At 45.3% G+C, this 19,534-nt stretch overlaps 1 protein-coding gene across 24 annotated transcripts in view; it reads left to right on the forward strand.

Moving 5' to 3' along the window:
• Positions 1 to 19,534, forward strand: part of MICAL3 (microtubule associated monooxygenase, calponin and LIM domain containing 3) — a 313,530-nt gene that overhangs the window by 144,610 nt on the left and 149,386 nt on the right. For all 24 annotated transcript variants that reach the window (XM_073621556.1, XM_073621539.1, XM_073621540.1 and 21 more), the window contains exons 9-12: positions 1,577 to 1,692; positions 1,919 to 2,045; positions 3,032 to 3,128; positions 8,647 to 8,794. In XM_073621556.1, the coding sequence (XP_073477657.1) occupies positions 1,577 to 1,692; positions 1,919 to 2,045; positions 3,032 to 3,128; positions 8,647 to 8,794 (488 nt within the window). The remainder of the gene's footprint in view (positions 1 to 1,576; positions 1,693 to 1,918; positions 2,046 to 3,031; positions 3,129 to 8,646; positions 8,795 to 19,534) is intronic.

Raw genomic sequence — 19,534 nt, forward strand, 5'->3', positions numbered from 1 at the left:
GTTCTTGTGTTAGTTATAAGGGTGTGCCAAGGGTGACGTGTACAAAATCTTTGCCGGTGTCCAGTCACCTTTTAAAGTGATTGTAAAGGTGTTTTTATTTTTTTTTTCAAAAATGTCATACTTACTTGCTCTGTGCATAGGTTTTGCAACAGAGCAGCCCCGATCCTCCTCTTCTAGTGGGCTCCCCCGACAGCACTCCTGGCTCCTCCTGTTTATCGGGTGCCCCCACGGAGAGGCACTTTCCATGGGGGCACTTATACGGGCGCGCTCACGAGTCCCGCTGCTGCGTCCATTGACACAGAAAATAGGACTCGGCCCGCCCCCAACTCGCGTGTCACCGAATTTGATTGACAGCAGCGGGAGCCAATGGCTCCTGCTGCTATCAATCTATCTAATGAGGGCCCGAGACAGGGGCTGGAGCTGCTGGGCTTGTCGCTGAAATGAACGGGTTCAGGTAAGAGAAAGGGGGGGGGGGTCTGGGGGTCAGCTGCAGCATAAAGTTTTTCACCTTAATGCATAGAATGCATTAAATGTGAAAAACCGTGAGATTTTACAACCGCTTTATACTCCAATATACAGAAATTACAGTTAAGTCAAAGTAACTTTTTTTTTTTATCGTATTTTGTTTTAAGTTTTTCACAATTGAAAAATATCACGCAACAAAGGAAACCTTAAGACCCGGTTCACACAGGGGCGACTTGTCAGGCGACTTAGCCATCTGACAAGTCGCGCTCCGTTCTGTACTATGGAACCATTCTAATAGGAGCGACTCAAGTCGCTCCGACTTAGGTTCCTGTACTACTTTTGGGGCGACTTGCATTGACTTCTGTACAGAAGTCATTTTGCAAGCCGCCGCTGAAGTCGTGTGCAGGTCGCCTCTGTGAGTCGCGCTGCAAGTCATGCCGCCCCTGTGTGAACCGGCTCTAAAGCTCAAAAGTTCCCATCCTTCCCTTTTAACCCCATCTAAGGGATTTTTTTCTTTTTTGGTTTGCCTGGTAAAGCAAGATGTGTGCACCCAAGTTCAGACTTGGTCCCTCACTGCCAATCCAGATGTGCAGGTTATCCCTCTGTCAAGTCCCCTACCATACCAATGACTTTTCTCCTCTTCTGGATCCTGAGAAGACCCTGCCACTGGACAGCCAACAGGAATTGTCCACATCACGCAGGTAGTGTTGTGGGCACCCAAAGAAGGACTCCGCTGGAAGAAAAAAGAATACGAGTGAAGGCTTCAGACCTGAAAGTCATGTGGCTGCTGCTTTCGATAAGTAGGGTATTTACAAGGGTGTAATGGTTTGGGGTTTTTTTTTTTAATTTTTTTTATTGTATTGCATCTAAGGGTATTGCATAACTTAAGCATTATATTTCAAACCCATCCCCCTACCCCTCTAGTCTAAAAAATAAATATTTTTTTTTAAAAATGGGAAAACAAAGCAAGCGAGAAAATTTAAGATATTTTAGTATAGTCCGTCACCTTTATTTTGCATGACAGGTTTCCTTTTAAAACAAGATTCTGCTTCTTCTTCTGTTTCTCTTCCTCTCGAAGTGACCACTGAAAAATGTACTCTTCCTTTAACAGCCTTTTTGGCCTATGGGAACTGGCATCGCTCGAGGTTTCCTGGCTGCCATGGATTCGGCCTGGATGGTACGCAGCTGGGCACAAGGAGCCAGTCCACTGGAAGTGGTGGCTGAGAGGTAAGGCCCCGCAAGCAGAGTAGATGGCTGCCAGTTGCTAGGTTTGTCCGTCAGCATGACTGCAGCTAACACAATTGTGACTGCAGTATTGGGCCTACATGCTTTTGATCATGCCTGCTAGACCAGAAAGAATGTACAAACCCATTTTTACCTTGGATACTATATTCTGTGTATCGGCTGTCCTACTCTCTCACTGATGGACATCTCTGATTGTTCTTGATTTCAGGGAGAGTATTTATAGGCTCCTTCCCCAGACTACACCAGAAAATGTCAGTAAAAACTTCAACCAGTACAGCATTGACCCAACCACCCGTTATCCCAACGTCAACCTGCAGTTTCTACGACCCAGCCAGGTAAGTGACTGTCATATTACTGTATGTGATCTGGTCAATTTTACTTCAAAATAATTTGCCCCAAAAGCATATAAAACAGTGGTATTTCAGGAGAGGTAGAAGGAAGGAGCAGAGTCCTGTAGCAGTACAGAGTATTTCAGCAGAGAGCCCTCCAGTACAGTGGAATATTTTAGGAGGTGAGAGTTGGTGAAGGCTAAGTTGGGAATAGTGATGAACCCCTGTATAGCACAGACCTGAGCTACATCTGGCCCTTTGACTGGCCCTCAAAGCCTCCACTGTCAGCATGCCTCTTTGGTCCTGTCAGTTTCCTCACTGAGAGGGAGAGAGAGCCTGAGGAGCCAGGGAGGCTCTGGTGGGAGAGCTTACTCTAGGAGATGTCCTGCCACTCAGCTACCCAGACAAGTTCTTCTTGTGTTAGCCCCTGCACAATGCAAACCCCCTGGGAGCTGTGCACCTTTTCTTTACTCAAGCTCAAAATCTGTAGAAGTCCCTATGTGCTGATCTCAGGCTCTTTCCAGCCACAGTGCTTTTCAGAGGGCTTTTGACAGGTGGCGAGGAGGTGTTTTATTGCCTCCTCTCTGCCTGGTTTAACCCTACAATGCTGCACTACTGCTCCTCAATCCTCTGCATTGCACGGGGTTACATCGCAGCTCCTTTGACCTCAGTGGGTGGGTTTGACCAGCAGTGCCACTTGTCAAGCTCTGCACCTCGAGTGAAAAATGCAACAGCTGTGAAGCATAGCATCACAGCCGTGACATGTGAACAGCCCCATCCGGCTGTTGTGTTACAGTTCAGGAGTGTGTGGCTGGGGAGCAGTAAAGTGGATCTTCCCAGGTCCAGAATTATTAAGAGGAATTAGGTTTGGCCCTCCAACAGTCCCAGTTTCTCATGTGGCCCCTTGCGAAAACCATTTGCCCATCCCTGGTGTAACGCATGCAGTGGATTGTCAGTGTTGCTCATTTCTGGTCTCTTATCCCTCCACTCAGGTGCGACACTTGTACAACACAACAGAAATTAAGGACCTTAACTTGGAAATAAGCAATCACATTAATGCACAAAGAACACCAAAACTCGGCAGAAATGGTAACTTTCTAAAACTTTTCTTATTTATGTTTTGTACCCGATTGGAGTTTTGGTGCTGCTAATTTTCTTTAGCATGTTTAGTTAACCATGTTTATAAATCCTTTTTTTTTTTTTCCCATTTATTAAGGGACACAGGAATTCTGATAGTCAGGTTATACTACTGCCTACATTAATTTTGGACACTGGCAAAGAAACATTTTAAGCCAGCCCCTGTATAACCCCTTCTCCCAGCATTCTTCAGTTTCTTGCTAGTACCCTTAGAGGTGGACTCTTGTTCCTTCAGCCTTTTTTTTTTTTTCGTGTGTGTGTGTGCTTTTTTTCTCTTTGCGACTTCACTCAAGATTCCTGGAACCTCGGATTACGAGCATAATCCGTTCCAGGAGTATGCTCGTAATCCAAAGTACTCGCATATCAAAGCGAGTTTTCCCATTGAAGTCAATGGAAACTAAAATAATTTGTTCCGCATTGACGTCAGTGGGATGCAATACCGCATGCAGCCAAAGGCGGGGGGGGGGGCACCAGAGAGCCTCGGAAACGTCCGAAAAGGCCCGAGGGCACTTCAGCTGACCTCGGGAAACTTCGGAAAGACTTCCTACCCAAGATTTGCCGAGGTCAGCCGTGCTGTCCTTGTGCATTTCCGAGCGGCGACGCTCGGCTCCGGCGCCCCCCCCACCAAGGGCCAAAAGCGGTACTGCACACCGCTTTGGCCTGAATTGTGCTCGTTATGCGAGACAACACTCGCAAACCGAGTTACGATTTTTAAAAATACAGTGCTTGTATCGCTCGTTAACCGCGTTACTCGCAATCCGAGGTTCTACTATATATATATATATATATATATATATATATATATATATAATAGAGAGAGCGAGAGAATGAATTGGTGTTGCCTCATAACTTGCTATGGAGCAGTGGACTGGACAGAGGGCTTGCCTGTAACGTGGAGCTATCCCCACACTCTGCCTTGGTACTAGTACAGGCAGTCCCCGAGTTACAAACAAGATGGGTTCTGTAGGTTTGTTCTGTTGAATTTTATATGCAAGTTGGAACAGGTACTTTTTTAAGTAACTCCAGCCAAAAAACTTTAATTTTTATGTTATTTTGGATAGCATAGGGGAAGGGTTATCACTAGAGATGGGCTGAACGGAGGCTTGGCAGCGTGTTACCCATCACCATAATTAATTAAAAGGCTTACCAGAAAGCCAGCGACCACCTCTACTCAGGGGAGTCACAAAGCACTTGTTGAATTAAAGATTCAATGGAGGAGTATCCAGGCATCTCTCACCAAAAAGCCTTTAGGTGCACCGGACGGTAATCTGCAACCAGGGAATCGGACAGCCTCAGCAACAGGGTGTGTAATATTGTGTCTCAAGTGGTTTATTGGCAAGTGCTGCATGCATACGTTTCAAAACTGAAGATATAGCTCCAGTGCAAACAAGCCAAAACAATTCTACAAATCTATAGAAGCAATCGCACATGCGCAGAGCGTGTGAGCGTGGCATCCTGATGATCGCTTTTCATATGTGATGTCATCAGGGGTTTGCCCACACGCCTGCGCCCATGCTATATATATACTCCATTGACAAGATAAAGGAGCGTTGTCCTTGGTCACACAAAACGACTCAAAGCCGCTCATTGGGTAATCAACCTTGACCAATTGTAGATGTTGTAAAAAGTAATCTGTGCAGCCATTGATGGAAAGTATGTCTAACATCCTTGCAACAGAGACACAGCTAGAAACCAAATGCCATGGCAATAGAGGCAAACTTTGCCATCTTGTGGAGAAATGAAAGAAGGAAATAAAATCCCACATAAGTGATTACACAGGCTTGCTTCCTTATATTGCCGATAGACCTTACATTATTCGACAAGAATATAAACAATACAAAATCAACAATTAATACATTACACATGAATTCTTTAAGACTCTGAAAATATATTTATGTATTCAAATGTGTATATAAGGCGCACATACATGCGCACTAAAATATGAACCTTTAGCAAACCTTTTTCAATTAACTATTTTTTTTTTTATCCAAAAAAGTAAGTTTATTGAGATATGAACCAGGTACAGTAACACAATTGCATCTGAGTCAAGGTATATCAAACATATACATTCTAGTATGAGAATTACAAACGTTAGTACACATGTCAAACTCCATATTTAAGTACACATGTGTATACATCATTCATAATTAAGCAGGGTGACTCACAAAGTGATCGCAAATTTCCCAATAGCAACATCACACAGTGCAAGTTTCACTGTCCTCCAGCCATCGATCCCAAATACTGGAAACTTTTTGCGGGCGGCCTCTGTGGGTATATATCATTTTTCTATATGGAAGGGTATCATTTATTTATTTTTTCCAATGTTGTAATGGTGGGGGCACCGCCTGCATCCAAACCTTAGCGATTACTTTCCTCGCAAGGAATAATGTTTCATTTATAAATATAGCTAAATATCTACATCAGTGTCAGGAGACATAGTTTCGGATCAAGGCCCACTGGTGTGCCCATAGTGTCATATAGAAATTGTATTACCTGTAACCAGTAGGTTTGTATGTTCGGGCAGCTCCATATTAAATGGTAAAATGAGCCTGGAACCACTAAACACATAGGGCATCTGGGACTTCTATTCTGTTGAAACTTCGCCAGTTTTACAAGTGTAATGTATGTGCGATGTACAATATTCAGTTGTGTAAGCCTATCCGACAGCTTAGGGGAGGCCGTCTTAACTCCCTCTAAGATTTCTGCCCAGTCTGTGCTATCAATTGGGCCTATGTCTTGTTCCCACTTTTCTTTAGCCAATTGGGAAACTTTATGTGATCTGTGAAGTCTAAGGACATAGTATAAATTTTGATATAAGCTTAGTTGGGTCTGTCCCAAGTAGAATGCCAATAATCGGCGGAGTTTCAAGAGTAATATTAGTGGAAGCTATCTGTGCTCTAAGTGCGTGTCTGAGCTGTAAGTATCTGAACAATAGTTTATTTATTTGGAAGCGAAAATCTTTCTTTGAGTAATTGGAAGCTTATGGGTCCATTTTCTGTTATGACCTGCAACAGATATAGGATACCATATGCTGCCCAGAGTTGTGGATCAGATACAGTTTTTAGTGCAGGTAAATGGTCATTGAACCACAGCAGGGTATGTGAATGGATTCAATTAACTAATTTTAATGCATCAAAATCATTCAAATGGAAAAAAATTCAACATTAAACAAAATAGAAATGCCTGTTTAAAATAAAAAGGCAGAAATTAAACTAAAAGGATTACATTTTTTTCGTTTTTATTTAAAAAAAATATATTCTTAAATGAAAGTGGGAAGAGAAAGCAATGGCCAGTATAGAATTGGGGTTACATCAACTATTATTAAACAGTTGATGTCCCACTCCACAAACAATTCGGCACATGAGAGCCCAATTTATATATCCAGTCTCAGGTCTAGATATATTCCGCCTTCAATTGCTCCCACGCCAATGAGAAATGAATAATTGTGTCCAGTACCATCAGAAGACAGATTCAATGGATTCCACTCAAACCTGTTCATGGTACCAAAGAAGGTATGCTTCCAAATGCCTTCAATCTGCAAGGTCCGTAATTGCTTTTCTGAGACCAAGGGAATAGAGTAAATGGCATCTATGGACATCCAAGATGTTGCATGTTCTCATTTACCTATCCGTGTTTTCTATGCTTTGCAGTGGCAAAAAAACACTTCTGGTTTGTTGCACTACCTGTCAGCCTATCCTCTGCTTCCAGGGTGTTCAGAAATGTCTTGGCAACCTTGCTGGTCTTTCTCAGAACTCATGGCATCCGAGTCACAGGCTATATAGATGATGATCTCATGAAGGATTCATCCTCCCTTGTAGCTCTCACAAAATGTCCACAATACAATTCAGCTGACTCAGGCCTTTGGCTGGGCCATACATTTCAGCAAGTCTGCTGTTCAGCCTTGCCTCTGCCTTTTTAATACTTGATCTGAGCCTGGACTGATCACACCGAAAAGAAACTTCTTTCTCTAAGGGCTCTAGCTGAACAACTGAGATTCAAGAGAAATCTGACAGTGAGATTCGCCACAAGAGTTCTAGGCCTAATGGTAGACTCCTTCAAAGCAGTACATTTTCCCTATTCCATTCAAGAACTCTCCAACACATTTTGTCTGCATGGAATAAGCAGTCTTTTCCCCTGGACTTACTCCATGCTCCTATCCAGCCAAGGAAGAAAGCTCTAACACTAGAATTCCTTCCTTCCCTGCAACTGGAAAGTCTTTACTACAAATGCAGGTTTATTAGGCTAGAGAGAAGTATTTCAATCCTGGAAAGAGTTCAGGGAACATGGACAGGAGAGAAAACCAAACACCCCTTCAACCAACTGGAGCTCAAAGCAGTCAGGTAATCCCTACAGCACGGAACCCACCTTCTAAAGGGACACCCAATCCGTGTGCAATCAGATTATGCCACCACAGCAGCTGTATCAACCATTAACAGTGCATGAGGAGTCTGACTGCCTGGGAATGAATGGAAATCGGATTCTCTTCTGGACCAAATCTTATTGTCCAGCAGCTTGTGCAGTCCACATCCCAGGAGTTGAAAACTGGAAGGCCAACTATCTGTCGCCATCACTTGGACCTGGGAAAATGGTCTCTTCATCCAGATGTGTTTAATCCGATATGCCAAAGATGGGGGGGGGAGGGAGATTCCAGATGTGGACATCCTGGCCTCCAGATTCAACAACAAGTTAAGTTTGTTTCCAGAACCAGGGATCTCCTAGCCCTGGCCTGTGATGCCCTGATAATTCCATGGTCTCAGTTCAGGCTGATCTGTCTTTGCACAAGTGTGAATTCTGCCATCTGCTCCACAAAATAGAGCTGAAAGGAGAGAAAATTCTAATTGTCCAAAATTGACCCAGTAGAACCTGGTAAACAGACCTTCTCAGACATCTTGACATGCTTTGTCAATGTCTTCTTCTATTCTGGTTTACGGCATGGCTATTGTAACTCGGATGTCTGTGATTCCTACCTTGCTGAAAGTAAGAAAAGCCACTTTGATGAAGAGCTATTAGCACACCTGTAAATCTAATTTTTTGCCTGGTGTGAATGCAGTCAATTTAGATGTAGAGATTACTCTGTGCCTTGTTTTTCTAGCCTTACTACAAACAGGTCTTGACCAGAACTGGGCTGTATGCATCCTTATAGTGCAAGTGTCAGCCTTGTTCATCCTCTTTCAAAGGCCTCTGGCTTCATGCTCCTATTTAAAAAAAAAAACTTTTATTCCAGGTGTTCCTTGTGTTGGGCCCTCTGCATGGTTTCCTTCAAAACTGAGGACTTGCTGTGTAGGGTTATAGTGGAAGCGGCCAAGGTGGGCTTGTCCTCAAAAGCTTGCCAGTGTCCAATCACCTGAAGGTGCACGCTTATAACCTGTGGTGTATGAATATTTTGCCTGTGTTCTGTAGTGTACTTTAAGATGTGGAATTTACAGGTAAGTCAAAATGTTCTTCTTTTTTTTTTTTTCCTCTATTGCAGAGTCGGTGGCTCGCTCCAGTAAGCTGTTGGGGTGGTGTCAGAAGCAGACTGAAGGTTATGCCGGAGTCAACGTTATTGACTTAACAATGTCCTGGAAAAGCGGCCTTGCGCTCTGTGCCATTATCCACCGCTATCGCCCGGAGCTCATGTAAGGACTATTCTTGACAGACTGAGCTTTTCTTCTGGTACTCCCTCATGTGCTAGCCACATGACTAAAAGCCTAGGCCCTTGGTTCATATGATTTGAACAGAGTCAAACTCTAACCTGCTTTGTCAACAGATCTCACATGACCAGAAGCCCAGGCTTTTTTGCTTTATCATAAGTACTGAAGGGAGCCTTTTTTCAAGAAATGTAGGCATTTCAATCCATTAAACTTTTTTTCCATACCATCAAAACACTTAGAGGTCTGTTTTAATAATGTTTTTTCCCAAGATTCATATGGCTTTCAGCAAGGATTCACATTTTTCCAATTGAAAGTTATTTGAATCTTGTTTGAAAACATTATAAAAAAACCTATTAAATGTATGTAAAGGTTTTGATAAATCATGTATACCCCTGTCAGTTTATTTTTTGCGGTCTGTCCTGTTGAAAATTCCTTACTTTCACTTTTTTCAGTGAAGCAAGAGGAAGTAAGAGAAAATCTCTACAAAGTGAGGGGATTCTTCTATATGACAGCTGTCACCAGGGGCTTTGCTAGGTAGCAAAAAGACCAGGGGCTTCAGCCCAAAGTCAGAGCCCAGCACCAGTGGGGGGGGGGGGATGGTGCAGCAGACGGTGGGGTTGTATGGAGGGGGGTGTTACCTGGCTGACTCACACTGACCTACCTGGCTGACTCACACTGACCTACCTGGCTGACTCACACTGACCTACCTGGCTGACTCACACTGACCTACCTGGCTGACTCACACTGACCTACCTGGCTGACTCACACTGACCTACCTGGCTGACTCACACTGACCTACCTGGCTGACTCACACTGACCTACCTGGCTGACTCACACTGACCTACCTGGCTGACTCACACTGACCTACCTGGCTGACTCACACTGACCTACCTGGCTGACTCACACTGACCTACCTGGCTGACTCACACTGACCTACCTGGCTGACTCACACTGACCTACCTGGCTGACTCACACTGACCTACCTGGCTGACTCACACTGACCTACCTGGCTGACTCACACTGACCTACCTGGCTGACTCACACTGACCTACCTGGCTGACTCACACTGACCTACCTGGCTGACATACACTGACCTACCTATCTGACATACATTGACCTGCACTGACCTACCTGACATACACTGACCTACCTATCTGACCCACACTGACCTACTTGACCCACACTGACCTACTTGACACACACTGACCTACCTACCTGACACACACTGACCTACCTACCTGACACACACTGACCTACCTGCCCTTGCCCCCTTAAAGCCTAAGTTTATTTATTTAAAATTAGCCAAGGGGCAGTCAAATCGTCAATTGCAGCCCCTGTGCCCCGTCAAATGCAGCCCCTGTGCCCCGTCAAATGCAGCCCCTGTGCCCCGTCAAATGCAGCCCCTGTGCCCCGTCAAATGCAGCCCCTGTGCCCCGTCAAATGCGAGAAGAGAGAGAATAGACACAGAAAAGGGGAGAAAGAGAAGGGGAGAAAGCGAGAGAGAGTGACACTTTTTTTTTTTAAATCTTCGTTCTGTCCCACTCCCAGTCACAGCCACCATGGCCGTTATTCAGCGTGACTCTGGAGGTTGAGGGAGAAGGAGGCATCGCGTTCTCCTGATCTCCTCCTGCTTTCCTCAGGCCAGGCGGCATATCACTATGCCTGTCAGTCAGTGCAGTGGGCGGCGCCGCAACGGCCGAATCACACAGGTAAATTGCGGCTGCCACCGCTGCTGTCTTACCTATTTTCTCTCCCTTTCTCTTCACTGCAGGATAGGGTTGCCCCCTTTTCTTTAAGCCAAACCTGTACACTTTAGAGGTGCATGGCAAAAAATTTGGGAAAAAAAGCTGCATGGCAAATATTAGCACAACACATTTTGGAATGGATTTACACCTCTATTCATACATTATTATATGTGTATGGCGACTGCACAGTATATGTTTAAGATTGGAGTGTATTAATACTTTATCCTTTGCGGTTTCCACCATCATTCACAATTCTTTTTTCACATTTAAATTAATATACACTATAGGATTGTAAAGACCTGGGACACCTTTGGGTGCACTAAGGAGAGCAATAATGCAGGACGCTTTATTGGTCAGTGTTACCCCCCATAATACAGGGGTCAGTGTTACCCCTCTATAATTTAGGGCCCCCCCATAGAGGACCCCCATTAGATCAGAGTCCCCTTATATCAGTGCTCCTCTTAGAGACCCAAAAAAAATTAAAATGGAAAAAATGCAGCACAACCTCCCCCTAAAACTAGAAAATGCATTTCCTGGGGAAAATGCGTGGGAATGCTGAATAGCTAAATTGCTAAAATGGCCGCCATCAAAACTGCCCCATCAGAATTGCCCCATCAAAATTGTCCCCATTAAAACTGCCCCATCAGAATTGCGCCATCAAAACTGCCCCATCATATTGCCACCATCAAAACTGCCCCATCAGAATTGTCTAGAAAATGCATTTCCTGGGGAAAATGCGTGGGAATGCTGAATAGCTAAATTGCTAAAATGGCCGCCATCAAAACTGCCCCATCATACTGCCATCAAAATTGTCCCCATTAAAACTGCCCCATCAATATTGCCACCATCAAAACTGCCCCATCATATTGCCCCATCAAAACTGCCCCCATCAAAACTGCCCCATCATATTGCCACCTTTAAAACTGCTCCATTAAAATTGTCCCCATCAAAACTGCCCCATCATATTGCCACCATCAAAACTGCCCCATCAGAATTGTCCCATCAAAACTGCCCCATCATATTGCCACCATCAAAACTGCCCCATCAGAATTGCCCTATCAAAACTGCCCCCATCATATTCCTCTATTATAAATCAGTACATGGTGTGTCTGTTCCCTCCCCCGGGCTCTGTATTCAGAGCTGAGATGCTCCAGCCACCTCCCCCCCCTGTGTATAACAGAAGCTTTGGTAACCATGGCAACAAAACAAACAGTACACTCTGATTAATGGCTAAAATTTCCTGAAATGACCTCTAAACAAAAAGCTTTTTCTCAAAAACTGTAAAAGATATCAAACTGAAAAGATATAGCCAGATAGCTGAATATTTTGTGAACATTTTAAAGTTTGTTGGGTGTCTCTAGGTGAAAGTATGAAGGAGCTGAAACTTTTGGGAGCGGAAGAAGAATTTAAGGATTTCAAGCATGCTCCCATTGACTTCAATGTTAAAAAAAAGTGATAAAAAGCTTAATATTTTAAAAAGTATAAATGGTAGAAAAAAAGTTGAAAACGAGCACACATCAGCTAAAAGAGACGAACATTTTGATATGGTTTTAATAGCTGGTTTGAATGGTTTTAATAGCTGAAAGTATGCAGAAGTTACGCAGAGCCAAAAAACGTACGGAATAAAATTAAAATTAAAACTAGAAAATGCATTTCCTGGGGGGAATGCTGAATTGCTAAAATGGCCCCCAGCAAAACTGCCCCCATCATATTGCCATCAAAACTGCCCCATCATATTGCCACCATCAAAACTGCCCCATCAGAATTGCCCCATCAAAACTGCCCCATCATATTGCCACCATCAAAACTGCCCCATCATATTGCCACCATCAGAATTGCCCCATCAAAACTGCCCCATCAGAATTGCCCCATCAAAACTGCCCCATCATATTGCCAACATCAAAAATGCCCCATCAGAATTGCCCCATCATATTGCCACCATGAAAACTGCCCCATCATATTGCCACCATGAAAACTGCCCCATCATATTGCCACCATGAAAACTGCCCCATCATATTGCCACCATGAAAACTGCCCCATCATATTGCCACCATGAAAACTGCCCCATCATATTGCCACCATGAAAACTGCCCCATCATATTGCCACCATGAAAACTGCCCCATCATATTGCCACCATGAAAACTGCCCCATCATATTGCCACCATGAAAACTGCCCCATCATATTGCCACCATGAAAACTGCCCCATCATATTGCCACCATGAAAACTGCCCCATCATATTGCCACCATGAAAACTGCCCCATCATATTGCCACCATCAAAACTGCCCCATCAGAATTGTCCCATCAAAACTGCCCCATCATATTGCCACCATCAAAACTGCCCCATCATAATTGCCCCATCAAAACTGCCCCATCATAATTGCCCCATCAAAACTGCCCCATCATAATTGCCCCATCAAAACTGCCCCATCATATTCCTCTATTATAAATCAGTACATGGTGTGTCTGTCCCCTCCCCCAGGCTCTGTAATCAGAGCTGAGATGCTCCAGCCACCTCCCCCCCTGTGTATAACAGAAGCTTTGGTAACCATGGCAACAAAACAAACACAGTACACTCTGATTAATGGCTAAAATTTCCTGAAATGACCTCTAAACAAAAAGCTTTTTCTCAAACTGTAAAAGATATCAAACTGAAAAGATATAGCCAGATAGCTGAATATTTTGTGAACATTTTAAAGTTTGTTTGGCGTCTGTAGGTGAAAGTATGAAGGAGCTGAAACTTTTGGGAGCGGAAGAAGATTTTAAGTTTCTGAAGCATGCTCCCATTGACTTCAATGTTAAAAAAAAGTGATAAAAAGCTTAATATTTTAAAAAGTATAAATGGTAGAAAAAAAGTTGAAAAAGAGCACACATCAGCTAAAAGACGAACATTTTGATAGTTGAATGGTTTTAATAGCTGAAAGTATGCAGAAGTTACGCAGAGCCAAAAAACGTACGGAATAAAATTAAAATTAAAATTATTAAAAATAAATAAAATCGAATAACAATAGTGGGACTGCTAAAGCATTCCCACTAATTATATTCCTATATGAAAAAATAGTTGTAAATGATGGTGGAAACCCCCAAGGATAATCCAAGTATTAATACACTCCAGTCTTATTTAAACATATACTGTGCAATCTCCACACACATAATAATGTATGAATAGAGGTGTATACCTCCAATTCATTCCAAAATGTGCTAATATCCAATTTACTTTTTCGAATATTAGCAAAACAGATTTTGGAATGGATTTACACCTCTATTCATACAGTATTATATGTGTGTGTGGCGATTACACAGTATATGTTTAAATAAGATTGGAGTGTATTAATACTTGGATTACCCTTGGGGGTTTCCACCATCATTCACAATTATTTGTTCACATTTAAATTAATATAATTATAGGGGGAGGTTGCACTGCATTTTAATTAATTTTTGCATAGTTTTTTTCGAGGAGTTTTATTTTAGGTGTTTTTTTTTTTGTGTTTTTTTTAGATCAGAGTCCCCTATATCTGATCCTCTTTAGAGACAAACCGTCAGTCTCTAAGGGGGGTGCTGATATAAGGGGACTGTAATATAATGGGTTTCTCTGAGGAGAGGGAGGGGGAGGTAATATAAGGACAAACTGATCTAATGTGGGTGCTGATATAAGGAGAGTTTCCCTTATTTAGTAGAGGCCTCAAGCGAGGGGTCTCTTTGGTGCTGATCTAATGGCGGGTGCTGACTGCTGATCTAATGGGTCACCAGCAGTCAGCACCCCCTCTACATTAGCTCAGAGTCATCTTATATCAGCACCCCCCTTGGATATCTCTAATAGATCAGTGACCCCCCCCCCATCAGTGTCCCCTGCCCCCCCCCCCCATTAGTGTCCCCTGCCCCTAAAGACTCCCATTAGACTGCCTTACCGAGAGCCGTTTAGAGTCAGGAAGTGTGGGTGCCGGAGTTTGGGGGCGGAGCGAAGCTGCTCTTCTGTAGTGCCATTTTCCTTCCTTCCATTGTGTGGGGGGGCTTGGGGAGAAGGCATAGTAGAGGCAGATGCTGCATCGCTGTGCCCACTGTGTCGGCAGGACACATTTGAACTGGTACACTCACTCACAGGACTGCTGTTAGGAATCATGGGGCCTCCACCCCCTGAGGGGGGAAAAGAGGTGGGGGGAGGGAGGTGAGAGAGGAGGAGGCAGGAGAGAGAGGGGGTGCTGACACAGAGGAGGGTGGTGCTGACAGAGTGGGGGACGGGTGCTGACAGTGGAGGAAGGGCAGATAACAGACCTCAGTAAAGAGGAGACACATCGCGCGCCAGGAAGGGAGGCGGGACTCCGGGCGGCCAAGATCACCCACAGTCCAGCCCAGCCCCTCCCCACCTCCACATGTAACCATTTACCACCTCCACCAGGCCAATCACAGACATTTCCGCCGCCTGCACAGCCAATCACAGAGCGCCCGCTGCCCATCCCTTGTATGTGACAGAGTGTAACACAGATGTCAGTGGGCACGGGAATCGGGATGCGCCGCTCTCAATTTTTTTTTTTTTCCCCTCTTCCTGCAAGGTAAAGTCATAATGTGCTGGTATGCAACGCATACCAGCACATTATGTGAAACTTGCCTTAAAACAAAGCTGTTCCAGTGCCACGATGTCAGCGCTGCAGCCTCTTCCATTTTCACCCATCTTGCTTCCAGGTTTGCTCTGGGTCTGTGACTGACCGGAGCTGTGGAACAAAATATTACAGCACACACATGCAAAAAAATGACCAGTTACACTTACCGGTAACGGTGTTTCTGGGAAGTCTTCCAGGACGACACCCTGAGAGATGACTGGTCCTCCTGACAGGAAACACAATCAAGAAAGCGGTTAAAAACCCCGCCCCTCCCTGCACTCCTCAGTTGTGCAAAAGTATTGACCCAAACCAGTGCATGAAAGTGAAACAAAAACACCTCCAATGTACCACTATATAATAATACAAACCGGGTGGGAAATAGGCCTGCCGTCCTGGAAGACTTCCCAGAAACACCGTTACCGGTAAGTGTAACTGGTCTTTTTCTCAAGTCGTCTTCCAGGACGGCACCCTGAGAGCAGAGCAAGTAGCTCAGGCCTACCTTAGGGCGGGACAACCGCTTGCAGGACCTTTCTGCCGAAGGCCAGGTCCTGGGGTGACAGAAGTTCCACTCTGTAATGTTTCAGGAACGCGTTTTGGCTTGACCACGTTGCTGCTCTACAAATTTGGTCCACCGATGCTCCGGCCCTTTCTGCCCAAGAGGTTGCCAGAGACCGTGTAGAGTGAGCTTTAAGATTAGTTGGAACTGACTGGTCTGATTGCTTGTAATCTATGGTAATAGCCTGTCTAATCCATCTAGCAATAGTCGTTCTAGAGGCCTGCTCGCCTCTTCGAGCGCCACAAAAACTGACCAACAGATGCTGAGATTTTCTGAACTCTCTTACTCTTTCCAGATAAAGCAACAGACATCTCCTAACATCTAAAGTATGAAAGGCCCGCTCCTTCTCGTTCTGTGGATTGAGAAAGAAGGATGGCAAGATAATCTCCTGCGACCTATGGAAGCGCGAAGCCACCTCAGGCAGGTACAAAGGGTCCTGCCTGAGAATGACTCTGTCCTCCAATAGGCGAAAAAAGGCTCCTTCATAGAAAGAGCATGCAAGTTGCCCACCCTTCTGGCTGTGGTAACAGCCAGAAGGAAGGCAGTCTTAAAGGAAATTAACCTAACTGAAGATTGAGCCAATGGCTCAAAAGGTGCCTTGGTCAGGGCTTCCAAGACTAAAGATAAATCCCACGGTGGAAATTCCTTCATTTGCACCGGGGAAAGTCTCTCTCTAGCCATCAAAAATCTCTTTACCAAAAGATCTAGAGCTAGTTTAATATCCAGAAAGCTAGACAAAGCTGCCACCTGAACCCTAAGGGTCTTGGTTGCTAAACCTCTGTCTACTCCCTCCTGTAGGAAGTCTAAGATTACTGGAATATCTTTCTGGGGGGCCCCTCTCGCTTCACACCAATGGGCGAAGACCCCCCAGACCCTCGCATAAATACGTTTAGTTACAGGCTTTCTACTCAGCAACAGGGTGTCAATCACTCTCTCTGAACACCCCTTGTTGCGCAGGCTCTCCCTCTCAACAACCAGGCTGTTAATCTGAAGAAACCGGGATTCGGATGACAAAGGGCCTTGAAGCAGAAGGTCCTGACGCTCTGGAAGCTGAAACGGAGGGGATACCGTCCAGTTCCACAACGTGGGAAACCAGGTCCTCTTGGGCCACCAGGGGGCAATCAAGATCAAATTGCCCCTGGCCCAACTCAGTCTTTGAAGGATTCTCGGAATCAGGGCTAAGGGAGAAAAGGCATAGGCTAGACTGAAATCCCATTCCTGAGCTAATGCGTCCACCCCCTCGGGCCCTTGTTCTCTGCAGAGGGAAAAGTATCTTTTGACTCTCCTATTTGCCCTGCGGGCAAAGAGGTCTATCTCCGGTGTGCCTAGCTGTTGACAGACCAGGGAGAATACTTCAGGATTCAATTCCCATTCCCCCTGTTGAACTGTCTGATGACTGAGGAAATCTGCTTTGATGTTGAAAACTCCCCTTATGTGCACTGCAGAGATCGAGGGTATTCTTTGTTCCGCCCATTCCAGAATCTCCTGCGCCAATCTCATCAGAGAAAGCGATCGTGTACCCCCCTGACGGTTCAGGAAAGCCACTGTCTTAGAATTGTCGGAGAGGATCTGAACCTCTCTCCCCCTGATTCTGCTCTCGAATGCTTTTAGAGCCTCCCTGACTGCTAGCAATTCCCTGAAATTGGATGAAGCAGTTCTCTGAAGTCTGTCCCACACACACTGAGCTTGGAGCTCTTCTAGATGGGCCCCCCATCCCCACGAGCTCGCATCGGTCGTTACTCTGACCGGCTACAACTGGGACCAAGGATGAACTGCCCCCAACCTTTTAAGGGTTGAGCCACCAAAAGCAAAGACTTTCTTACCTCTTGAGGGATGGAAACCGGAATATCCAATGATTCCTTCCTTCCATCCCATGAGGATAGCAGGAAGCTCTGCAGGGGTCTGGAGTGGAACTGGACCCAAGGTACTGCCGGAATACATGAAGTCATGAGCCCTAGAATCCTCATGATCACTCTTCGGGGCACTACCCCTTGCCGCAGGATTGAGGACACTGAAGAAATCAGTGCTTCTATTTTCTCCTGTGGGAGGATCAGCTTTTGCCCCACTGAGTCCACCCACAGGCCCAGGTAGAGCTTGGTCTGAAAAGGAGTGAGGGAGGACTTTTCGTGACTTATCAACCATCCCAGGGACTCCAAGGTGGATATTACCTTGTCCAGATCCAGGAGAAGGGACACCCTGGAAAGGTTGTAGACCAACAGATCGTCTAGATAAGGAATCAGAGAGATCCCCCGAAGGTGCAGGTAGGCGACGACCTCTGCAAGGATCTTTGTAAATACTCTTGGGCTGGCCCCCAGCCCGAAGGGTAGGGCCTGAAACTGCCAGTGCTGGGTACCCTGATCTGTGCGAATAGCAAACCGAAGGAATGCCTGGTGTTCCTGCTGAATGGAATATGCAGATATGCATCCTTCAGGTCTACGGTGGCCATGAAAACCGCTCTCAACAAATGCTTTCTGACCGTGTACACCGATTCCATGCGAAACTTCTTGTATCGCAGGAAAGTGTTTAATCTTTTTAGATTCAAGATTAACCGGAATTTTCCGGACGGTTTGGGAACTATAAAGACGTGGGAATAAAAACCACGTCCTTGCTGATCCGTCGGTACTGGGAGAATGACTCTCTGATCTGCCAACTGCCTGACACTCTCTATGAGACCTATAGCCTTTGGCCTCTCTTTGGGTAGGAAAGTCAGTAGAAACGACTGCGGAGGCCTGGAAGCAAATTCTAGCCCGTAACCCTCTCTTATCCATTGAAGGACTAGAGGACTCCGGGTTACCTGCTCCCACTGTGGGACAAATTGTGCCAGCCTCCCCCCTACCATGGTGCTGGCGTCACTTGGATTCCTTGTCTGCGACCTTTGGGCCGGAGAAAAGGAGAGCTCCTTTCTGTTTGGCTTTTCCAACACCCCATTTCTTGCCCTCCTTACGATCCTTAAACCAGTTGTTGACCTGGGGGCCTCGAAATTTTTTTTTAACCTTTTTAGGCTTCACAGGAAATTTCTTTCCCTTTTCCGTAGATCTGGAAAGGGTCTGGTCCAACCCTGCACCAAATAGGAGTGACCCCTCAAAAGGTAGGCCACACAATTTTGTTTTAGAAGTGTGGTCTCCATCCCAGGTCTTAACCCATATGGCCCTTCTGGCTGAATTAAGAAGTGCTGCCGTCTTTGCCGAAGTTCGCACAGACTCAACTGCAGCGTCCGCAAGAAAGGCTACCACCTTACCAATTACCTCCAGGGAATCCAAAAGATCTCTGGACTTGGAAGTACTTGTCACATGATCTGTCAACTTAATGAGCCACATATTCGTATTTCTAGCTATATAGGCTGAAGCTAAAGCTGGACTTAATGTCGCCACATTGGCCTCCCAGGCTCTGCGTAAAAGGGTCTCGGACCTGCGGTCCATTTGCTCCCGAATGTTACCTGCGTCTTCAAAAGACAGGTCTGATTGTTTAGACACCTGAGCCAAAGACACGTCAAGTTTGGGAAGTTTAAAAAACTTCTCCTCCTCCTCCTCCTCCTCCTCCTCCTCCTCCTCCTCCTCCTCCTCCTCCTCCTCCTTGAAAGGGCACCTGCGTTTCCAGGTCTTAAACTTTTGAAGTTTATTTTCTGGCTCCTTCCATTCTCTTAAAACAATGTCTTTGAGAGACTGGTGGATAGGCAACACCCTGGACTGAGCCTTAGACAACCCTTGATACATCCTATCCTGTGCAGAAATCTGTGCCTCTGGCTCCTGAATCTCCTCAGAAGCATAAATTGCCCCTAGGAGGCCCTCCATATCGTCTGTAGAGAAGATATGTCTGCGTGGTCTG

The sequence above is a fragment of the Aquarana catesbeiana genome, linkage group LG03 (assembly GCF_042186555.1).
Source record: "Aquarana catesbeiana isolate 2022-GZ linkage group LG03, ASM4218655v1, whole genome shotgun sequence".
Taxonomy (NCBI): domain Eukaryota; kingdom Metazoa; phylum Chordata; class Amphibia; order Anura; family Ranidae; genus Aquarana; species Aquarana catesbeiana.